General features: G+C 45.9%; 1 protein-coding gene across 7 annotated transcripts in view; it reads right to left on the bottom strand.

Moving 5' to 3' along the window:
* Positions 1 to 19,255, bottom strand: part of mef2aa (myocyte enhancer factor 2aa) — a 66,641-nt gene that overhangs the window by 32,815 nt on the left and 14,571 nt on the right. For all 7 annotated transcript variants that reach the window (XM_067233886.1, XM_067233888.1, XM_067233890.1 and 4 more), the window contains one exon: positions 6,124 to 6,336. In XM_067233886.1, coding sequence (XP_067089987.1) covers positions 6,124 to 6,177 — 54 coding nt within the window. In that variant the 5' untranslated portion in view covers positions 6,178 to 6,336. The remainder of the gene's footprint in view (positions 1 to 6,123; positions 6,337 to 19,255) is intronic.

Raw genomic sequence — 19,255 nt, 5'->3', positions numbered from 1 at the left:
TATCCAGTCAGCCAGTGAGGTCACTCCAACTGTGAAAAATGAATTTCCAAAGTCCCACACTACAGCTAATTACACAGGTCTATTAATTCTCCTCTAGACACACAGAGCTTCCCACGTCAAGCATTCAGGTGTCTGCTATGACAGACCAAATACCAAAACTGACTATTTATTGCATATATCGTAATTCATGAGTAACTAAGTCATAGCAGTGTTTTTATACAGAGTTAACCACCCTTTGATACTGTAGATGCACACAAGTGAGATCCTTCATTTGTTTGCACTTCGCATACTAATTTAGTAATTTTATTGATCCCGTCAGTATTTAAAAAAAATGGCAGCATTTTGCGATGGAAGACTCGTCTGATGGTAAATTTGTCCATGCGTCTTGCAGGATTTGCAATACCAAATCTTTTGACTTTTGATGCAACACAGTTTCAAATATGTTGAGGCTGAAAATTTGAGGTGGCCACTGGGATTTTAATTTTGTTTTTTTATACTACTCTTTCTGTTACTACATTCCTTGGTTTGGGTAAAACTTTCCGGTGTGGGACCAACAGCTTCCGCCCAGCTGAAACTTCCCCACCTCTCCTAAATCCAAGAGGAATGATTTAGCTTGTTTGTTTGTTTATCCACCTGGAAAACGCTCACTGTCACGGGAGAAATGAATGCATACATGGTATTCTCTTTAACAGATGAGTGTCTGCTAAGCCATTGAGATGTCCCACTTCAGCAGGATGAACACAGGGAGGAGGAAGTGGAGGTGGTGGTGAAGGAGGTGGTGAAGGGGAGCTAGTTCGACCCAGCAGGCTGGCTGAGTGCAGCTTTGCTGACCAAGGGCCCGCTTAATTTCCCCTGCAGGAGCACAGAGACTCCCTCCACCCTGCCCCGACCCTGCCACCGCTAAAGAAACATCTCCCAGCTAGCCCATTCATATGCAGTGCCCTAAGTAGTAAACAGCTCCTATCAACAACCAAGTAGAACTAATATGCATCTGATTTACTTCCTGCACAATACAGGAAGTAAAAAGAGTAAGTGAATTCAATGAGCAGTGAAGTGAAACATAAGCAAAATGACTTGAGATTGCAGAAGAAACCAGCCTCTTCCGTCTGACAATGTCACTGCACATCCACATGTGACATCCACAGTTCCCAAAACAATTGGTTGGTGCTTACAGGGTAACTGATTATTACCTACTATTACTATCTCATTGCAGCCATGTAAAGTGAAATTCAAGAGGATTCTTTTGTCCTGCTATGCGCATCTGCTATGCTCATTTAAACAGTTCTACAGAATATTCTATGTAAAAATGAATTAAGTGTACTTGAATAAAGTTACAGTAAATTATACTTTTTCGCCCTTTGATAAGGTCACCATGATAACCTATACAAAGACACACAGAACAGTACAGTAACTGCATTACTCTCACCTGATTGTGTCATCTGAAAACCCTGACCTTTTCACAGTCTCTTGCTGTAAGAAGTTACTAATTATGTTCTGACACCAACTTCTACGTACTTGTCTAACTGTTACTTGTCTTAGCTTTCTCAATTCATCAGTAGGGAATAGGAATGGACTTGTGTACAACTGTGTGTGCACAAGCCCATGTGTGTGAGTGCGTGTGTGTGTGCCCTCTAACAATGACCAGGACAGACCTGTCACTCATACGGTATATCAGTGTCCTTCCTCGGGGGAACAAAGAAGTCAACATGACAAACACAGACATCTGATAGTAAAGCTGCATGTAGCGAAGACGTTACTTGGAGGTGATGCCCGAGTCACTGACACCTACACCAGGGCTGAGGAGCTGACTGCTTTATGAAAGCTCCATGTCATGATCTCCACAGCAGATAGGGCTGTGTGGGGTAGAGAGGACGAGAGCCCAGGCACCAGCTGGCAGAGTGACCCAGGCCCCCTGGCTGGAGTCCGGGCTGGGCTGGAGCGTGGGGGGGGGGGGGGGGGGCTGGGAGACAGGCCACGGCCTCTACTGCTGTCTGCCTGGATCAGCTCTCCCTGGAAGGATGGAGTGCCCCTGGACCCCCATGTGGACCACTGTAGGACCCACAGGCTTGGCCCAGCAGCTGGGATTGACTTGAACTGCACTGGGTCCCTACTGATAAGTCCTATACGCTTTGAGCTCATTTGTTCGTGTATGTCAAGCTTTCCTAGAAATACTTAAAAACTAAAAACTTAGATAAGATACAACATTAAATATATCCAAAATAATTTGGAGACACAAATGAACAGAAAAAGATGAATCACATAGCCAATTCACGTAATAATCTGCTTTTCGATGACAAACTATAAATAGGCCTCCACAGTTACAGATAATCACTGTGACCTCTCGCTAATGTCACACGACAGGAAAACTGTGTGTTTACCACCGGTTTCTCTCCCCCCCCCCCTCCCCTATCTATCAACAAGGTCTTTACCTGTTAAAGAATCATGACAATTTCAGCAAGGGGAGAGTGGGATGAGAAATAGAGGGATGTACAGTCTTGCTCCCTGGTGGGAGACAGATAGAGACATAGATGAAGAGAGAGAGAGAGAGAGAGAGAGAGAGAGAGAGAGAGAGAGAGAGAGAGAGAGAGAGAGAGAGAGAGAGAGAGAGAGAGCTCTGTGCCCACGAGCGTGTTACGTACCCTGGCTCCATCCAAAGTGAACCACAGCAAGGGCACGCAACCCTCCACCCAGCCGCAGAATCATCAAACTTTTAATGACTTGGGCAATTACCCCCGGTGTGCCTGCCTAATGGCATCCAGAGGACGTCGTTAGGCACGAGGAGCTACGCCCCACGCTCGCTAGGCCCTGACTAGCTAGCCCCCCCATACCCACACTGCCTAATCAGGCCACTCTGTACCTTACACTGTACCCACCGCGCGGGATCCCGGACGACCCTCTTCCAGGAAGATGTGCGTACCATTCACGGGGCGCAAACCGTCACGGCACCGTCAGAACGCACCACAGAGCCGCTTTCTGTCTGAGAGCCTCAGCCATTTGGGGGCAGGGACGTGGCCAAGACCAACTCTACCATGAGAAACAGCCTGTGATCTGATGCCTGTCACACTGTGCCAAATTATTTTCATGAGGCAGGTGTGTGTTGGGGGGGTTATTGTAGGCATGAGTCAATTCTTTCATTAGGTGAGGGGATGGATGTGGTCGCTGGTGGGGCTGGGGCTGGAGTTGAGGTTGGGGCTGAGGCTGGAGTTGAGGCTGGAGTTGAGGCTGGGGCTGGAGTTGAGGCTGGGGCTGGATCCTTCATGTTTCATACAAGGCTCATAGCAGGCTCAAGTGTTGCTTTGGGTGAAATATATAAATGACATATGTGTCAAACCAGACAATGTTGTCCTGTCTTTGAATGACCACAGCGCATTGGCAGAGGTGTTGAGAGGAAAGAGATGTGCACTATGATAAAAGGGAAACCGAAAGAAATATGAAACAATTTGCACACTTTAAACACTGCAATGGTGTCTGGGCTCCTGCCCAGAATCTTGAAGCTAATCCATTTGTTGTGATAGATAGTGCAATTATAGACCTCCGGCCCATGCCATACTCTGTGCCATAAATCCTGAAAGGTCAACAGCCCATCCAGAGCACTCCCAGTGATGATGCTATAAGCCCCCACTGTCCCCACGCTACCTCCTGTACTACCACGCTATTTAATTAGCCCACTTAAGGCCCTCTTTCAATTCAACGCTATGAATACGGATTGCTCACGGCAAAGCCAGGCTGATAAAGATTCTAATTGTCTTCCTACAATGGCGCCCGCATGCTAATGGCCATTCCCCCTAGGTTAGAGGCACACCCCAGAGAGATGAGACCGTGCTTTGTGGTTCACGGAAGGAGGCTACACACACATACGCACATGCGCGCGGGCGCACACACACACATTCTCCACGCCGAAGCTTTATTTTAGAAGCCCTCACAGCAGTGTACGAACAGTGGCCTATTCTCATTTGGCGGTAGTGTGCTGAGCCAGCTAAAGCCTCATAATGGCGACGCCTGGGTTCCACTGATAACCATTCCCTGTGATGAGAGAGTGTGACATTTCCAATCTGATGGACGGAGAACACGAGAGACGCTTTCTTTTTAAACAGGGTCTTTGTCTCCATGGCTCCATTTCTCGATAAAACAATCCTGCTTCTCTACACCCTTAGGCTACACTCGGGCATAGATTTCAAAGGTTAGCAGTTTGCCAATCAAGCCCTCCAAGACAACCTGACTTGATGTTACTTCCTGTCTGCCTCTCGAAGATGTCACAGGTCAGTGAACACGATGCAGATAGTAACTATCTCTCTCTCTCGTTACTCTCCTACAGCAGCCCTCCTCCCTTCTTGTCCCTCTGCCCTCCTATTTGTATCCCACCCACTGCCAGGTGTTATGCTGATAATTGGCCCGTCGTGTGGATTTTTGTTTCTCACTTGGCTGAACTGCTAGCCACAGAGTAACTGTCAGAGACAGGGGGGGTAGCTGAGGGCGAGGGGCAGGAGGTCTCATGTTATCACCCTCCGGAGGGCGAGCACAACCTAAATTAGCTTTCTGTGTGCACGGCAGAAAAAGTTGTTTCTACTGCACGAAAGGTGCAAATGATATTTTTTGAGAGGGTGTGAATATGATAAATCCTTTAGGTTCCCCCGAAAAGCTCAGGTATTTCTTTGAAACTGATTTTTCAGTGATGGAATGTAGGGGGGAAAATCGAGATCTCGCGAGGTAAACGGTAGCCAGTGAACATTGCGTCGCGCATCATTAATGGTTAAAGATGTCATCTTAAAAGTTGTGTCTTCTAAAATATATGGAGGTGATGGTAAAGGGCTCTGTCACAAAGACACTGCATTTATATGAAAAAGCTCATGTTTTTTAACCAAGTGTTCGAAATATATACCGTCCAGTACAGTACATCGCATTCTCCCATTGCATCTCAGGAGGCTGTACAGGAAAGGCTCCTGTGGAGTAGCGTAGTGTACTGCACCGGTGTTTAGGAGTTTATATTTAGAGAGAGCAGACAGGGTGAGCTGCAGGCCGCTCTCTCTCTCTGCGGCCAGCCTGGGCAGCGGCAGGGCAGACTGAGGGGAGAGAGAAGGGAGAGCTGTGTGCTCCTGACCCACCCTGCTAATGAGATGGTGCTGTGGTGTGGGGCTGCGCTGCCTGCTCTTAATTACTACCGAGCAGCTGCAACCGCACGGAGCTGGCCTGGGGCTGGGCTGGGGGCTGGAGCAAGGGGCCCCGCTGGGTCTGTCTACAGGCCTAGCGGGGCCCCTTGCTCCGCAAGCAGCCCCGCTGATGCCCGCTCGCCCCCACGCTCCCTCCCACGCCAGGAGGCCCTCGACGCTCCGCTCCGCACTTCAGCCTAGCTTGCTCCTGCCTCCTCATCAACTTCTCAGGCTGAAATTGCAGGGTAAATAATGCCTGACAGGACAGTATGGCTGCACTGATGAAAATGTGTCACGCACACTGTTCCTCTGGTGAGGACTTCAGACGAGGATTGTTTATCTCGATCCTTACGGTCCGTGTATGAACAAGGCTGCCTCCATTTTTATCTCAGTCATGACTCCATCCAGAGGGGATATCTAATCACAAAAACACTATTTTTTTTTACACAATTCCATTCCATTCTACAGAAAAGCGCATGTATCCACTCTAAGATGAAGGATTATAACCTGTACTCCACATCGACTAGTACAAAATGACCAGTACACAGTACACAATAATATTATTTATGAATACATGTTTTTGCTATCATTTGTTTGTATTTTTACTCCATACAAAGAATCAATCTTGGTGTAAATAACGTTTTAACTAAGCCTGTTCATCCAAGCTTTCATCAGGAAGTACTTTCTGAGAGGGCTGGGTGATGTTTATCCATTAGAAATAATTAGTTTTTTTTTTTTTACTGAACTGATAGTCCTCATGGCAGCCATTCACTCTGGCACAACAGTGTTACCTCAAACTGAATGGCTATGGCAACATAAGAACTGGGCTTCTAGTGAGAGGGTGCTTGAGTTGGCTTGTCACAGCTGGGCCGGGCTGAGAGAGAGCGTAGCCTCACTTAGACTGATGGGAGTGCTTGTGTGTCCCCAAAGGAGCGTGTGGAGAATGTTTGTGCTGAGGTGATCCCATGACACTGACCTGTCTGTTCCTCTCGTCCATGATCCTGGTTATCTGGATCTTCTTCCGTCCCATGGCTGCGTCCTTTCTGCTCTCTCTGACACCTCGGGAATATCAGAAAAACGACAAAGCTGGTCTCCCTTCGCTCTCCTAGTACATTGTACAGTGCTCTCTCTCTCTCTCTTCTCTCTTCTCTCAACGTCCGCAACGTCAACGTCGTGACCACACCGCAGTCTGCAAAGGAAGAGACAGAGCGAGAGAGAGAGAGAAGGGAAAAGAGAGACGCAGCACAGTTAAAAACACAACACTCAGAGATGCGTCCTCAAGCACAGCCAGCACATGTGTGGGTGTGTGGGGAGGGGGGGGGGGGGGGGGCTGGTCGCACTCTATGTTCCATTTCCTGACACGGCTAGCAAGAACACAAGGGCGATGTGGTGACTCCTTATGTGGTGACTCTCCACCTGCGCATCTACTGCATTAGAGACACTGACACAAGCCCTGACATCCGTAGCTAACCACAAACGAAGGGTCTTTGATGCAGGCTTAGTAATTCATGGTTGTTCTCCGCAAGGGATAAGAAGCGTTGTTCAAACCAAAAGGTGGCCGAGTTACAAGGAAGCGGCGAATTGTTTTACAAGCCTGTGGAGGCAGAGCAAGCTTTCTTCCACCTGGTCTGACCCGATGCCACTGCCAGCTTTGCTGCTAAGATGATTAGAAGAGCACGATCTCAGGTCGACATAAGGTAAAGTCCTCAGAGGTGGAAGGAAAGGTTACGTCCACGTGAGGAACACTGCAACCTGGCATCACAGTCATACCCCCGCAGACTCCCCTGAAGGCCTCTGCCCCTGCCCTGTCACTGCTCATCTGCTCGGAAGAGCTATTGCCCTCTCCCTGAAGGAACATCCATCACTGACACACGGACACAAATATACAAGTAAATAGAAAATGTCTATTCACTACTTTTCTCCTCAGAGCACGAACTCCGGTTAAGGTTAACCTCTCGGTGTTCACTGCAGGCCTATACATACAGTCAGCATCCTTGACAACGGTTTATAATAGGCCTACAGTATGAGATAAAGGTGCCTACGCACAGAAGAGAAATGAGAAAATGGACAGTTCCATTGGCAAGCAGTCATTTGTGGGTTAGAGACACTGGTATTACAGTGTCTGGCTCTCTGAATGTAACATACACTGTAGGCAAACTTGACTGCATTCGGCTAAGCCAACCCACGCACGGTAGGAAAGTAACCACACTAACCCCCACGGAGAATTTCCCTTAAACCACATCATAACACCCTGATGAAAATTAGAACGTTGTCTCTCATTCACCATTTCCAAATACTCATACTGACACTTTTTTCTTTACTTGCGAGTATGAGTATGTTTGTCAGTCTGGAAAACAGTTGTCTGGTTTTAGCACTGGGCTGCACAAGTCAATAAATCACACATATCGCAGTGCTCTGTGTAAATAGAGGAAGGAGCTGTCAAAACGGTCTAAGACACGGTCTTCTCCAGAAGCGTAATTCCCCATGTCGTGGCATTTCTGTTACAGAAATATGAAATGACAAGCTGAGGTCCCTCAGACTCCAGGTGTGCCTGTTAGAATTAGTAACAGACTTGAAAGGAAGTTGCGCAAAATCGGTTTCCTTTATCTGCTACCTTTGCTGACCTCAATCCAGTCTGGTCTTTTGTTGAATTTAGACAATACTCTCAAGTTCTCTGGATCAACAATAGCTACATTAGAACTATTGATATTGTATTATTCATCTATAAAGTCACATGGAGATTGTATGCAAGATGCAAACTGCCAACACAACTGTCTGACAAGGATTATGAAAAAGGACATTGTCTAGACTGGATTAGAAGTCGGACTGTGTTGACAGGGATGTGTCACTGCTCTTGAACGCAGCATTCAGGGTTCAGTGATGGAGAGGTAAAGGACATCTACATCTCCAGAGCTCCATGTTTCCTCCTAATCTTCTTGGGTGACAGAGTTGGGTAGATGGGAGTCTAAAACCCCCTCTGGATTGCTGCAGCACATGGGCCCTGGGAACCAGGCCAGCAGGGCAAAAAGCAAGGCCAACAACAAGGCCAACAGCAGGGGAGCACGGTAACCCAAACGAGAGTAGGTTCTTGGTGAACCAAGTTATATCAACACTCATCTCTCTCTCGTTTGTTGGTTTGAGTTCTTGTGACGGAGGTTTCAGCAAGCATTGACCTATTGTTTAGTCATGCTAATTACATTAGGCTTTTTTGTTTGCTCTGTGGGCTTGGAACAAACGGATATGGTGATCTCACTACTGATGCGCTGTGAACACCCACCTCTGTGTATGTGAGGGGATTTGTATTTCTTTCTTTTCTATGACCTGAGGACCATCTGAATATACCGAATGACGTCTCTTTAATGTAGCCAAGCATTAAGAGAATACCCTCCACGATCCAGCAGTGTCCTTTTCAGAGGACCTTGATACAGTACACCTGGTCCACTTTGTCTTTGATTAAAACCAGTCCAGCACTTCTGAAAGGTGCTTACAAAACATTTGTACCGCAAGGATCAATACATGGGGAATATGTCTCTATAAGAGAGACCACATCAGCATGACAGGAAAATCAATACTACATGTCCCATAGAAAGAGCAGATGCAACCATGCCTCTGACAGAAGCCTTGGTCACAGTCTAAGTGATTCACTGTTTAGAATCCACTTTAAAAAAAATCTTACAAAAGAGAGTGATTTTTGACTGAATCTACATGTGAGTCATGTCCAGAGAGGGGACTCCAGAGGTGCAGGCTCTCTCTCTCTTTCCCTCTCTGTGCTTCCTCCTCCTCTTCTTCCTCCTCCTCCGCCTCCTTCTTCTGCCCTCTGGGAGACAGCTCTGGGCGGCTTGGTGTCGGGGTCGGCCCTTTCACACTCAATAAAACATGCTCAACTCCCACTGTAATTACTGAACACCGCACATCCTCCTCCCCTCGGCTTGTAAGCCTGGGTAAGCTGTGCACGTACGCACACCGCCGTGTAGCATGACTGATCCTTACATTCCCATCTGTTGTCCCACACCACATAATACCCGTCAGATTGGCTTGATGCAACTTCTTTGAGGCCGGAGCTTCCCGTAGAACGGTATAGCATGTTACTGACGTACATTGCTTTGAGGGCTCACCATGAAGTACAGTGGGGAAGTTTTCTCCACTCCCACAAGTCTTTGCTGGTGGTGGACAGCAGCCAAAGTCCTCAGCGTAGCCAAGACAGTATAGCTTCCTGCGTCCTACCACAGGGCCGTGGGCAGACAAGACTCAACTTCCTGTGCCTCCGCTTCCTGTTATTCCAGCCCCTTGTAAATGACCCGGGCAGGGGAGTCAGAGGGAGGGCGGGAGGAGAGGGAGGTAAGGGGGTGAGGGGGGCACGGGCGCCTCTGGGACCTCCTTCCTCTCTGATCCCTCTCCATGTTACCTCCTTTATGTCAACACTGAGACTAAACAACAACAGGCCTCCATCCGCCTGATTCTAACTGGGTGCTTTACAATAAAGCTCATCATGCAGGCTGGGCGTGTTTAGGCTACAGTACCACAGTAACGCACTCACACACTTTGTATGCTATTAGAATGTAGGGCCTAGCTTGTTATGACCATGGCTCATAATGACTTGAAACATTTCCTGAGTTACATAATGATGAATCACTACTCCATTACGATAAAATAAACAACCAAGTAAATGAGCACTAATCTACTGATTGGACGTGCTATGCTTTCTTTGCACAAAAACATATATACTTTAAGTAATTTGAGCAAAAAAAAAGCAAGATTAGCTATACAAATCAAGTTTATTTGTCACTGCATTATTCACAGTGCTAGTTTATGGCTCAGTTCCACTTCCAGCTAGTCAGAGTTGAAGAAGAAGGGGGAAATCAAGCAAAGTAAAGCCCTTATGTTGCCGCTGCATTTCAATGGGAAGCTGAAAGAAGTGCATTATGAAATGAACACACAAATCACTTTGTTCTTCCCCTCTTTTCCTTCGTCACCTGTGAAAGGGCCTGCAGGCTTGGGTTGGGAAGTGGAGGCATGCCAGCTTCTCGCGCTCTAACACTTTTCTTTGTGGGAGCATGCTTATCTCTCACTCCAGCAGGGAGAGGTAGGATCCTGCCAGCTAGTCAGTCAGCCAGCCAGTCTGCCGGGCGGGCAGGCAGGCAGGCAGCATCACTAGTGTTAATGTCTCCTGATGCTAATCTGACACATTGCTGATCCTTTAACAACAGTCTCTCCGTACCAGCTCTCTTTGCCCATCTCTCTCTCTCTCTCCCGCTCTCTCTCTATCTCTCTTTCCCCCCTTCTCTCTCTCTCTCTCTCTCTCTCTCTCTCTCTCTCTCTCTCTCTCTCTCTCTCTCTCTCTCTCTCTCTCTCTCTCTCTCTCTCTCTCTCTTTCCATCCCTCTCTACATTTCTTCACCTCTGTTTCCAAGGCAACTAATGAGATATAATTAATAAGATCTACCGAAAGGGTGTGTGAACAGAAATTAGTGAAAAAGAAGCTTTGAGCTGGAGCAGAGCGTCAGTAGCGCGACACCTTGACTTCCACAGTACGTTCACTTTCATCGCTTAGGCTGGCATTATCAGAGACACTGACTTACAAAGCAGGAATAATCACATACTGTACAGTGTAAGACAAACATTTAAGGGATGTACAGTAATATGTGGTGTGTACAATTATTATGTATTGATGTATGCAGTTATTCAAGTCTTAAATGGATGCATTTAGACGCAGGTACAAATATCTACTGTATATACAGATATACTGAGATCAGCAAGCATTTTTATGTAAAAACCAAAAAACATCAGTAGTTAAAATACAATAATGAAGGTGCTTAAACCAATTTGAATCATTCTTATCAAACCAGGTGAGAAAATGAGAGTTTAACATTTACAGTACACTTAAATATGGGCCAGCATTACAGTCTGCTTTAGATTTATTGGGAATTGACTCCAGTCCTGTCATAGACAACTCAGAGTACAACAAGCCTAGGACAGTGACTCACCACAAAATATCAAACAAAAACATCAACCCCTACCATTTCTAACATACCAGGAGCTTTAATCTACTGGGACACTGCCATAGCCTCAAGTGTTACACGCTTTAGCTTGTAATGGCTTCCGCACGCACATTTCTCCGCGTTGACTTATCTTTATCATTTATCTCAATCATCCCGAATACAGAGGACGAAAGACTGTAAGCCTTCGCACCGATCCCATCCCTAACATCACGTATGTGCTGATGGTCGTTACTGTGGTAGATGACAGAGGCCTGTGGGGATATGTCCCAGACGTCCCTGTGAGGGTTGAGGATGCAGACCAGACAGCCAGGCAGTGAGAGCTTCATCTTTCCTGATGATGACTGCTACCTCGCTCCAACTCTCCCCTGACCCAGCTGCAATCCCATGTTAGATCAATGCAAGTTCAAACAATCATCCATCCTGTCAGCTAGCTAGGGCGTGCTGGGGGCCGGGACTTCAGAGAGGGGCGCCGAGACGGAGAGCTACTTATCACCTCTGCAATGACATCATAGGGGATAACCCCCCCCCACACACACACACACACACGCACACACACTCCCACCCCAGGATGCAGTTCTTCTCCGGCAACTCTCTGAGCCAATGGCTGAAGGTCATGTAACGACATTCAACCAATAAACTAGTAGATTCGGATTAATGCAAAAAACGATTTATTCGCAAGACAGACAGCTAACGTTCAGACCTAACATAATATACGATATACGTTTACATTTACTGTGGTTCGAAGGTACAGTATGGTGTACAGAAACAAATAACCTTAGAACGGTAGACAGCGAGAGTGAAACTAAACACCAGTAGACAGACAGACACCCTCACTCTCCCTCACACGACTGTCAGGGGATGAGAGGACTATGCAAGGTGACTTTGACTGAACGCCTTGGGGGCCAAGAGAAAAAGTCATTGACGTGAATTTAATATTGCTTCTCTTTTTGACTGACTTATAACCATATTGAATTCCAGAAAACAAAAAAAAATAACAAGACAGACAATTCCCTATGGTATAAAGGCACAGTGAGAGGAGGAAATCCGTTGGGTAGTATGCGAAATGTAGCAGAACTACATACTGAAGCCCTTCCCCCATGACAGGCAGTCCCACTCAACCCTGTTGTGTGGTACTTAAACTGTGTTTACTACAGGCATATTGTTGAGCACAAAATGTTGTTTGACAAAGCTTGGATGCACATTGTCAAAACAGATTTTGCTTCTGCTGTTGTTTGTGTAGGAACATGCAAGTTGGTGCGAGAGACAGACAGAGAACAAAAACAGAGTGGAAGGAAGGCAGAGACAAAGAGTGAGGGAGAGAAGGAGAGAAAGAGGAGGTGAAAAAGAGAGAGAGAGTGTGTTAACTATAGGGAAATCTAGAGAGGAAACAGATATAAAAACCTTTAGGTGGAGGAAGAGTATCTCCCCCTCTCTGTGGTCGTGTGTCGTACCAGTGTTGTAACATAATTACTGCTGGGACACTTCAATTCCCAATGATCCATTTGCGTCAGTCAGGTTTTTTAGCCCAGCCGATGAATGGATTCTCAGTTTCTCAAGGATAAAGAGATGACCCTATCCTAACAGTTAGATCTATTTCATGGGAAAGAGCTACCCTCATGTTCAAGGTAAATGCCTAGTTGGCTGTCGTAGAAAAAAAACGAAAACATTGTTTATCAAGAAAAATTATGATTAATTTGTTGATGCAACCGGGTGATGAATTAAGTCTCATAAAAAATACATGCAGATGGTAAAATCAATAAATATGCTGCATGTTCCTATTTTTGAAGAGAACGGGCATTGCCTTTTTGATTCTCTGATTTCACAAAACGTTTATTCAGATATAATTCATCATTCCCTTTTCACCAATTGTCCAAACTACTTCTAATCAGTTGAAATATGGCGTCTACTACTAAATGGAATTGACAGTCTAGTGGCTAACAACTCACTTCAAATTAACAACAAGTGGTCAGATATATTCTGTCTTTGGGCAAAAAACTGGTCTACTAAACATGCAATCACCAACATTCTTTATGACAGTGTGTCAGTTTCAGAAGTCCAGTTTCTATCAAGCGTCAGTTAGGTTTTGACAGTCACTCTGGAAGAGCTCTTCGAATGTCACTATTTACCAAAGTTCCCTTCCTTCTAGTAGTAAAAGAATACACACAACCGATAAAGTTACATTATACTACTTCTGAGCTATATTTCTATCATAAAAAAAGACAATAAAAAGAAGGACCGTGTTCAACGCCTATCAAAGAAAGCAACCCTTCTTTGAACTTCACAACCTAGAATACTGTATACTGTATACACAGTCATACTCAGTCACACCCTGTGGCTCAGGTGATACTTTGAGGGCTGTGTGCCCTTTTGGTGTGATGTGGTGTGATACGTCTATTAGCAATGGTTGTCCATCATCAGAGAGGGTACTCATCGCGGGGGGTAATCATGCCAACTCAGAAGGGAGCAAGCCCACGCCCCCCTCCCCCCCCCCCCCCCACCAACACCCCCCTTGCGCCCCAACCCCCAGGCTCCCCCAGAGCTGTGTTAAGTAGTGTGGCAGCCTTTTGATGTTACACAGACAGCATCTCTGAAATGGTAAACAGTGGAGATGAATCGAGATGCTAGTCCCGGGGGAATCCACAGTGTAAGGATATTAGGGACGTCATGCATTAATGGGTTTCGGCAGCACAACATTTGTACGTTCCAATTGCCTTTTGGAATGCCCTGAGTATAAAGATAACACATTTGAATTCCTCTTGGATATGTGATTCTCTCTCTCTAATGTGTCCTTTGATCAGCTGCAGGAACATCTGACTAAATAAACAAAGGGAGAGGGTGCCAGTAGGAGATGCCGGGCCAGTGTGGTCTTCTTGTTAAACAGCATTGTGGGAGTCTTCAAGACCAACAGGCCATCTTTTAATAGGGAAAGAAAAATGGGAAGAAATGGCTAAGAATAAATGTTTGCTTTTTCTTTCACTCTTGAACTCTTAACTTACCCTGTATGCCACCGTGTCCTATTACATAAAAACTTTATGCAATCTAAGCAGTGCAAACGTTTGTGACTCATAACTGAGATAGGCTATGCAGTGATTTGATTCTCTATTTTGATTTCTTTCATTTTTGTGTTACAAAAACGGTATGCTGTATTGATTACTGGTCTCAAAAAGACCAAAATAGATTTTCTGTAGCGAGATGAATCCATCCCTGGAGACTGCAGCTACAGTATCCTGTGTTGGTTTTACCACGGACTGTACCACACCTTCCTACTAGAGAGGCAATACAACCATGCACATGCAGAGAGGGGACCAAGAGATGGATGAAGCGATAAAAAGAGAGGGCAGAGCGAGATAGAGACAGAGAGAGAGAGAGAGAGAGAGAAGGGGGAGAGAGAGAGAGAGAGAGAGAGAGAGAGAGAGAGAGAGAGAGAGAGAGAGAGAGATGAAGAGAGATGAATGAGATAGAGTGGAGAGAAATATTCACTGGCCCTGTTTGCCTGCCTGCCTGCCTCTCCAGGAATCTTTTGAGCCCAACTGTTCGCTGGTAGCCTGTGGCCCTGACTAAGGCCCAGTTGCTGGTGGGAAGTGCCTCTCCCCCCATGCATGCTCTGAACAGAACTGGCAGCTGGCCCAGTGACAGGGGGCCGGGGGGGGGGGGCGTAGCAGAGGCACCAGGGAGTGTGACACTGGCCCAGTACCAGCACAGTCCACAGCTGACTTACACTAAAAGATCTGGTCAAGCATTTCATCTGGATCAGCAGCACATCTCACCTTGCTTACAGGGTGAGTGGACAGAAAGAGGAAGGGAGAAAGACGAAAAGAGAGACAGAGTGAGAGAGAGAGAAAGAGAGTGAGAAAGAGGCAGAGTAAGAGTGAGGGAAAGAGAAAGACATAGGGGCAGAATAAGAGTGAGGGTGAGTGAGTGTGTGAGAGATAGAGAGAGAGAGAGAGAGAGAGAGAGAGAGAGAGAGAGAGAGAGAGAGAGAGAGAGAGAGAGAGAGAGAGAGAGACAGAGACAGAGAGAGAGACAGAGACAGAGTGTAAGAATGCAAGAGTGAGGCAGAGAGGCAGAGAGGCAGAGAACACCATGGACAGCTGGCAGACTCAGCACAGTCTCACACAGTCGTTTTGTACGCCATAAGAGTAGGGCTCTGGAGTTCCACTAACACAGCCTCCAGATATTACTGGGAACATGATGTTTAGGAGAGCAATTCAAAAACATGAGTGTTTGGGTGACTTACAGAAACAGAAATGCTCGTTTTGGCCCATTCGGAGACGCTCTAATTGTTGTGTCACTTTAATAAAACCAGGCGATAACCTGTGCTAATTGCTAGCAGAAGTGGAGTGTGATTTTGAGACTGTGTTGAGTTTTACTACGGGAGTGGTGTAATGTTTTCCCTGGCAGGACACTGCCAGGATTGCTCAGGGCCGGGGGTGATGTCATGGCCTGTAAAAGTGATATCTCCCTGCTTGCCTCAGCTTCTACCTCTCCTCATAAGGTAGGGGTCAAGTCTCTCTTACTGCTCTCTCTCTCTCTCCCTCTCTCTCTCTCTCTCTCTCTCTCTGTCTCTGTTTATCTTCCTTTAATGTAGCGTGTATCACTGACAATCACAAGATAGGATGGACACATCTTACTAAAACTGGGAGTGAGCTCTGGGTCATCCAACACACACACACACACACACACAAAAACACATCTCTACACAATTCCTAATGGATAAGTAACACACATCCTTCTCTGCGTAATAAACACAGTGTGACAAACCACACAGTGAGATGAACACACCCTGCTGCTCAGGAGGAAGAAGAAAACCCAGAAGCAGACTCTCGTCAGTGGAGGTTTTGGAACCCTGGACCTTTGTCTGAACCCTACGGTGGACCCTCCAGACTCCTGCAAGGCGTTAGGTCACTTCCCTTTCCTGGTAGTAAACACGGGCTGTGTTCTTGAGGATAATGGGTGTCCCATCCCTACATCCCCCCAGCTGTCTGGCTTCAGAGAGGCGAGGGGTGGGCAGGAAACCCGGCAGGCAGAGCCACCTTCCTACAGCCCACGCTGAAGGCTTCCCACTGTTGGGACTACTGGACGTCAACGCAACTATCCTTACCACAGCTCTGAGGCCGTTCGCAGTGAGCAGAGCCTGAAGACTCCTGAGAGCTACACTGTGGGAGAGGATTGCATAGAGGTCTCCAGCATACATTGTCATATTAGATTATTGACAATTGACTATTTTCCAAACCAAATGTCACCTCACGGTCATGACTTCACACACTGATCCAGGTTGTCTGTTGTGCATGAACACATACAGTGAGCAATTACTAGGATCAGAGACAAAACAAGCACAACCTGAACCGACAATACAATGCGTACAAGGTTTCTATTCAACTCGTTTTTTGAAAATCTTTCTATTTTATACACTGTATTTAAACCTTAATTTTTGCAACGTAAAACTGAGTTCTCCCCTGGCCCTCTCATGCTCTTTTAATATGTATTGGATGTCTTTTAAAAGGAATACTGTGGTGCACATTAACAATCACAAAATCTTTTGATCTGCTAAATTCCATTTTAATATATTCCTTTGATTTGTGTCTTTTTTCACAGCCTCATTGAAATTCGGTCGAAGTGCAACTCAGCAAAGTGATGTCTTCCTTAACTTCAAGGCATATTCAAGTAATCATTTGTGTGAAAAGGTGTGCATTAATGTGGTGTGCGCAGTACTACAAACTACATTCCACTACATGCAATCCAACACTTATTTTCTCGATAAACACTCATGTTCATGTCACCTTTGTGAAAACCCCTTCACTTTCTAAACAACAAGAACACAACCACAAACAAGTGATTCTTTGGATCATCTACTTCTAGAGCAAGACGGAAATGCGATCACATTGATAACCACATTAATTAGCAAACAAAATTTAGTATAAGGGAGTTTAAAGGTGTCAAATTGTAATGTATGTCTCCTCTCACCGATCATCTCTGCACTGCCACACTCACAGACACATTCACCTCAGAAGCCACACTACCACACCTGTCTTCTTTGTTTTCAAGCTTTAGCTTGAGTTATTTATCTTAACACTGAGTAATGACTCACTGCTTCACAGGGAACTGCTCCGTGTTAACCCTGTCCAGGCCATTTGGGGACAGTGGAGAGGAACAAGGAGTGGAGGGTCATAGTGGTGAAAAGAGGATTAGAGATTCAGGCTGGTGCCTTGCTCAAGGATCTTACTGCTGATTCTCCAGTATGGCCGGGGTGGGGGTGGACTGAGGGAGTGGGGAGGGGTTGGGGGGGGGGGCGGGATAGCTCCACACAGGGAGGGCTGGCCTGGAAAGGGCAGAGAAGAGCAGACAGGGGGAGGGAGGCTGTGGGTCCTTAAGCCGCTCTGGCCTGGCCTGCTCAGCAACACATGTGCTGAGTGGGCCGTATGTGTTGGCTTAACACCAGAGGTCACAGCCAAGGGCGGGACAGTTGAAAGGTCAGCACTCGGCTGTCTCACGTAGACAGTGCGTGAGTCGTACTGTACACACACCTTTGGTGAATAGAATCGAAAACATATTGTGTGATATCAATATCTACATGTTGGTCAATGCTACTGTCAACTGGACGACTCAACTTGAAAGTGAAGTGAAGGGTATTGCGAATAAAGTGGGCGACATGTCCTGCAATGAAAAACCGAGGTGTTCCCTTCTGACTGGCTGAGTGTAAATGAACTCTGTCCTTTCACACACTGACACTGACTTTCCAAGTTCTAATTCCGACTGACATGTTCATGCTTAGTAATCATATATTTGAGCATGCCAACAAAAAGAACACTGTAACTAAATGTTTAAATGTGATTCGCTAAATATTCACTTTGAAACCGCAGCGCTGTAGACAGTATTTATAAAGTGTACATGTGGTCTGGTGTCTGTGCCAGGGCCTGGAGTTAATCCCCAGACCTATGGCTTGAAAGTTATCATCACAGGACATTAAGAAACTGCCTAATAAAGTTATAACTGTGGAGCCTTACAACTCGATACACGGTTTAATTTGGCAGACTCCTCAGACACGTATTTCCTTGCTAGCACAGACACTGTCTTGTGCGATTGGAGTTAAAAAAAGAACAAGTAGCAAATATTTTTAGACAAATTTGAAATTAAGATTTTGTTTGTTTGTCAAACATCACTCACATCCCTGAGTAACCTGTTTGGGCATTAAATGTGAGGTGGTGTGGTCAGGTGGTCAGACAGGAAGCAGTCAGGTTTGGGGCTTGAATCTCAGGTCTCATCTGGGTGTGATTTTATGACTACCACACTTTTTGGGATAGGAAACTCTTCCAACAGCCATGTGTGAGAGAAACTCCGAACTAGATGGACTTTAATGAAAAATAACGTTCAAGGGTTTGCTCTGTCTGTGATAAAGGAACTTCCTTAATACTTTATCTCTGCACGAAACATGGAGGCAGGCTGCTTTCTATTAGAATGGTCTACAGGAAACACCAGCCTAGCATGGGCTAAAACATTATCTACTGGGCTCAAGATTCTGCATCCTGCCTCCAGGTCTCACAGGAGAACGCAGGAATCTCCAGTTTGATGATGGAGCCCCGATAAACAATGAATCATGTTGCCAACTGAACATGCGGGAAAAACTTTTGTAACAAAAGAGACAGGGAAGTGTTCCTCGATGGACGTTGTGGAGAAGCAGCGTGGGTTCTCTGTTACTCAGAGACATCTTAAACAACAACGCCAAAGTGCCCTCACACCTAACTCTCAAAATGAGAGAGAATTTGTCACGTACGATCACACCATAATGAAGGAGGAACTTTAATACGTTTCTTCAGCTCCTTGTTTCATTTTCAAGAAGCTAATGTTGTGGTGTTAAGAGGACTGAATTACCTTCTTCTTTTTTTTCTTGGATAAAAAAATAATATATATATCATGGCAATTATGCTAATACAAACTCGATTTCCTTCCGTTTATGTTTGAGCATGACTGGATCCCACCAATGATGTGGTACTTTTTACTACCTCTAGAAAATCTTTCTTTCAAGCTCTGCCTCATGAGCCAGCTACATTTGAGACCAGTTCAGCCTGCATGCATTTGTAACATAGTAGTATACTGGTTTAACATGGTGAGA

Source organism: Osmerus mordax, chromosome 4 (genome assembly GCF_038355195.1).
Source record: "Osmerus mordax isolate fOsmMor3 chromosome 4, fOsmMor3.pri, whole genome shotgun sequence".
NCBI lineage: Eukaryota > Metazoa > Chordata > Actinopteri > Osmeriformes > Osmeridae > Osmerus > Osmerus mordax.
This window is presented reverse-complemented; position numbering and strand designations above follow the sequence as displayed.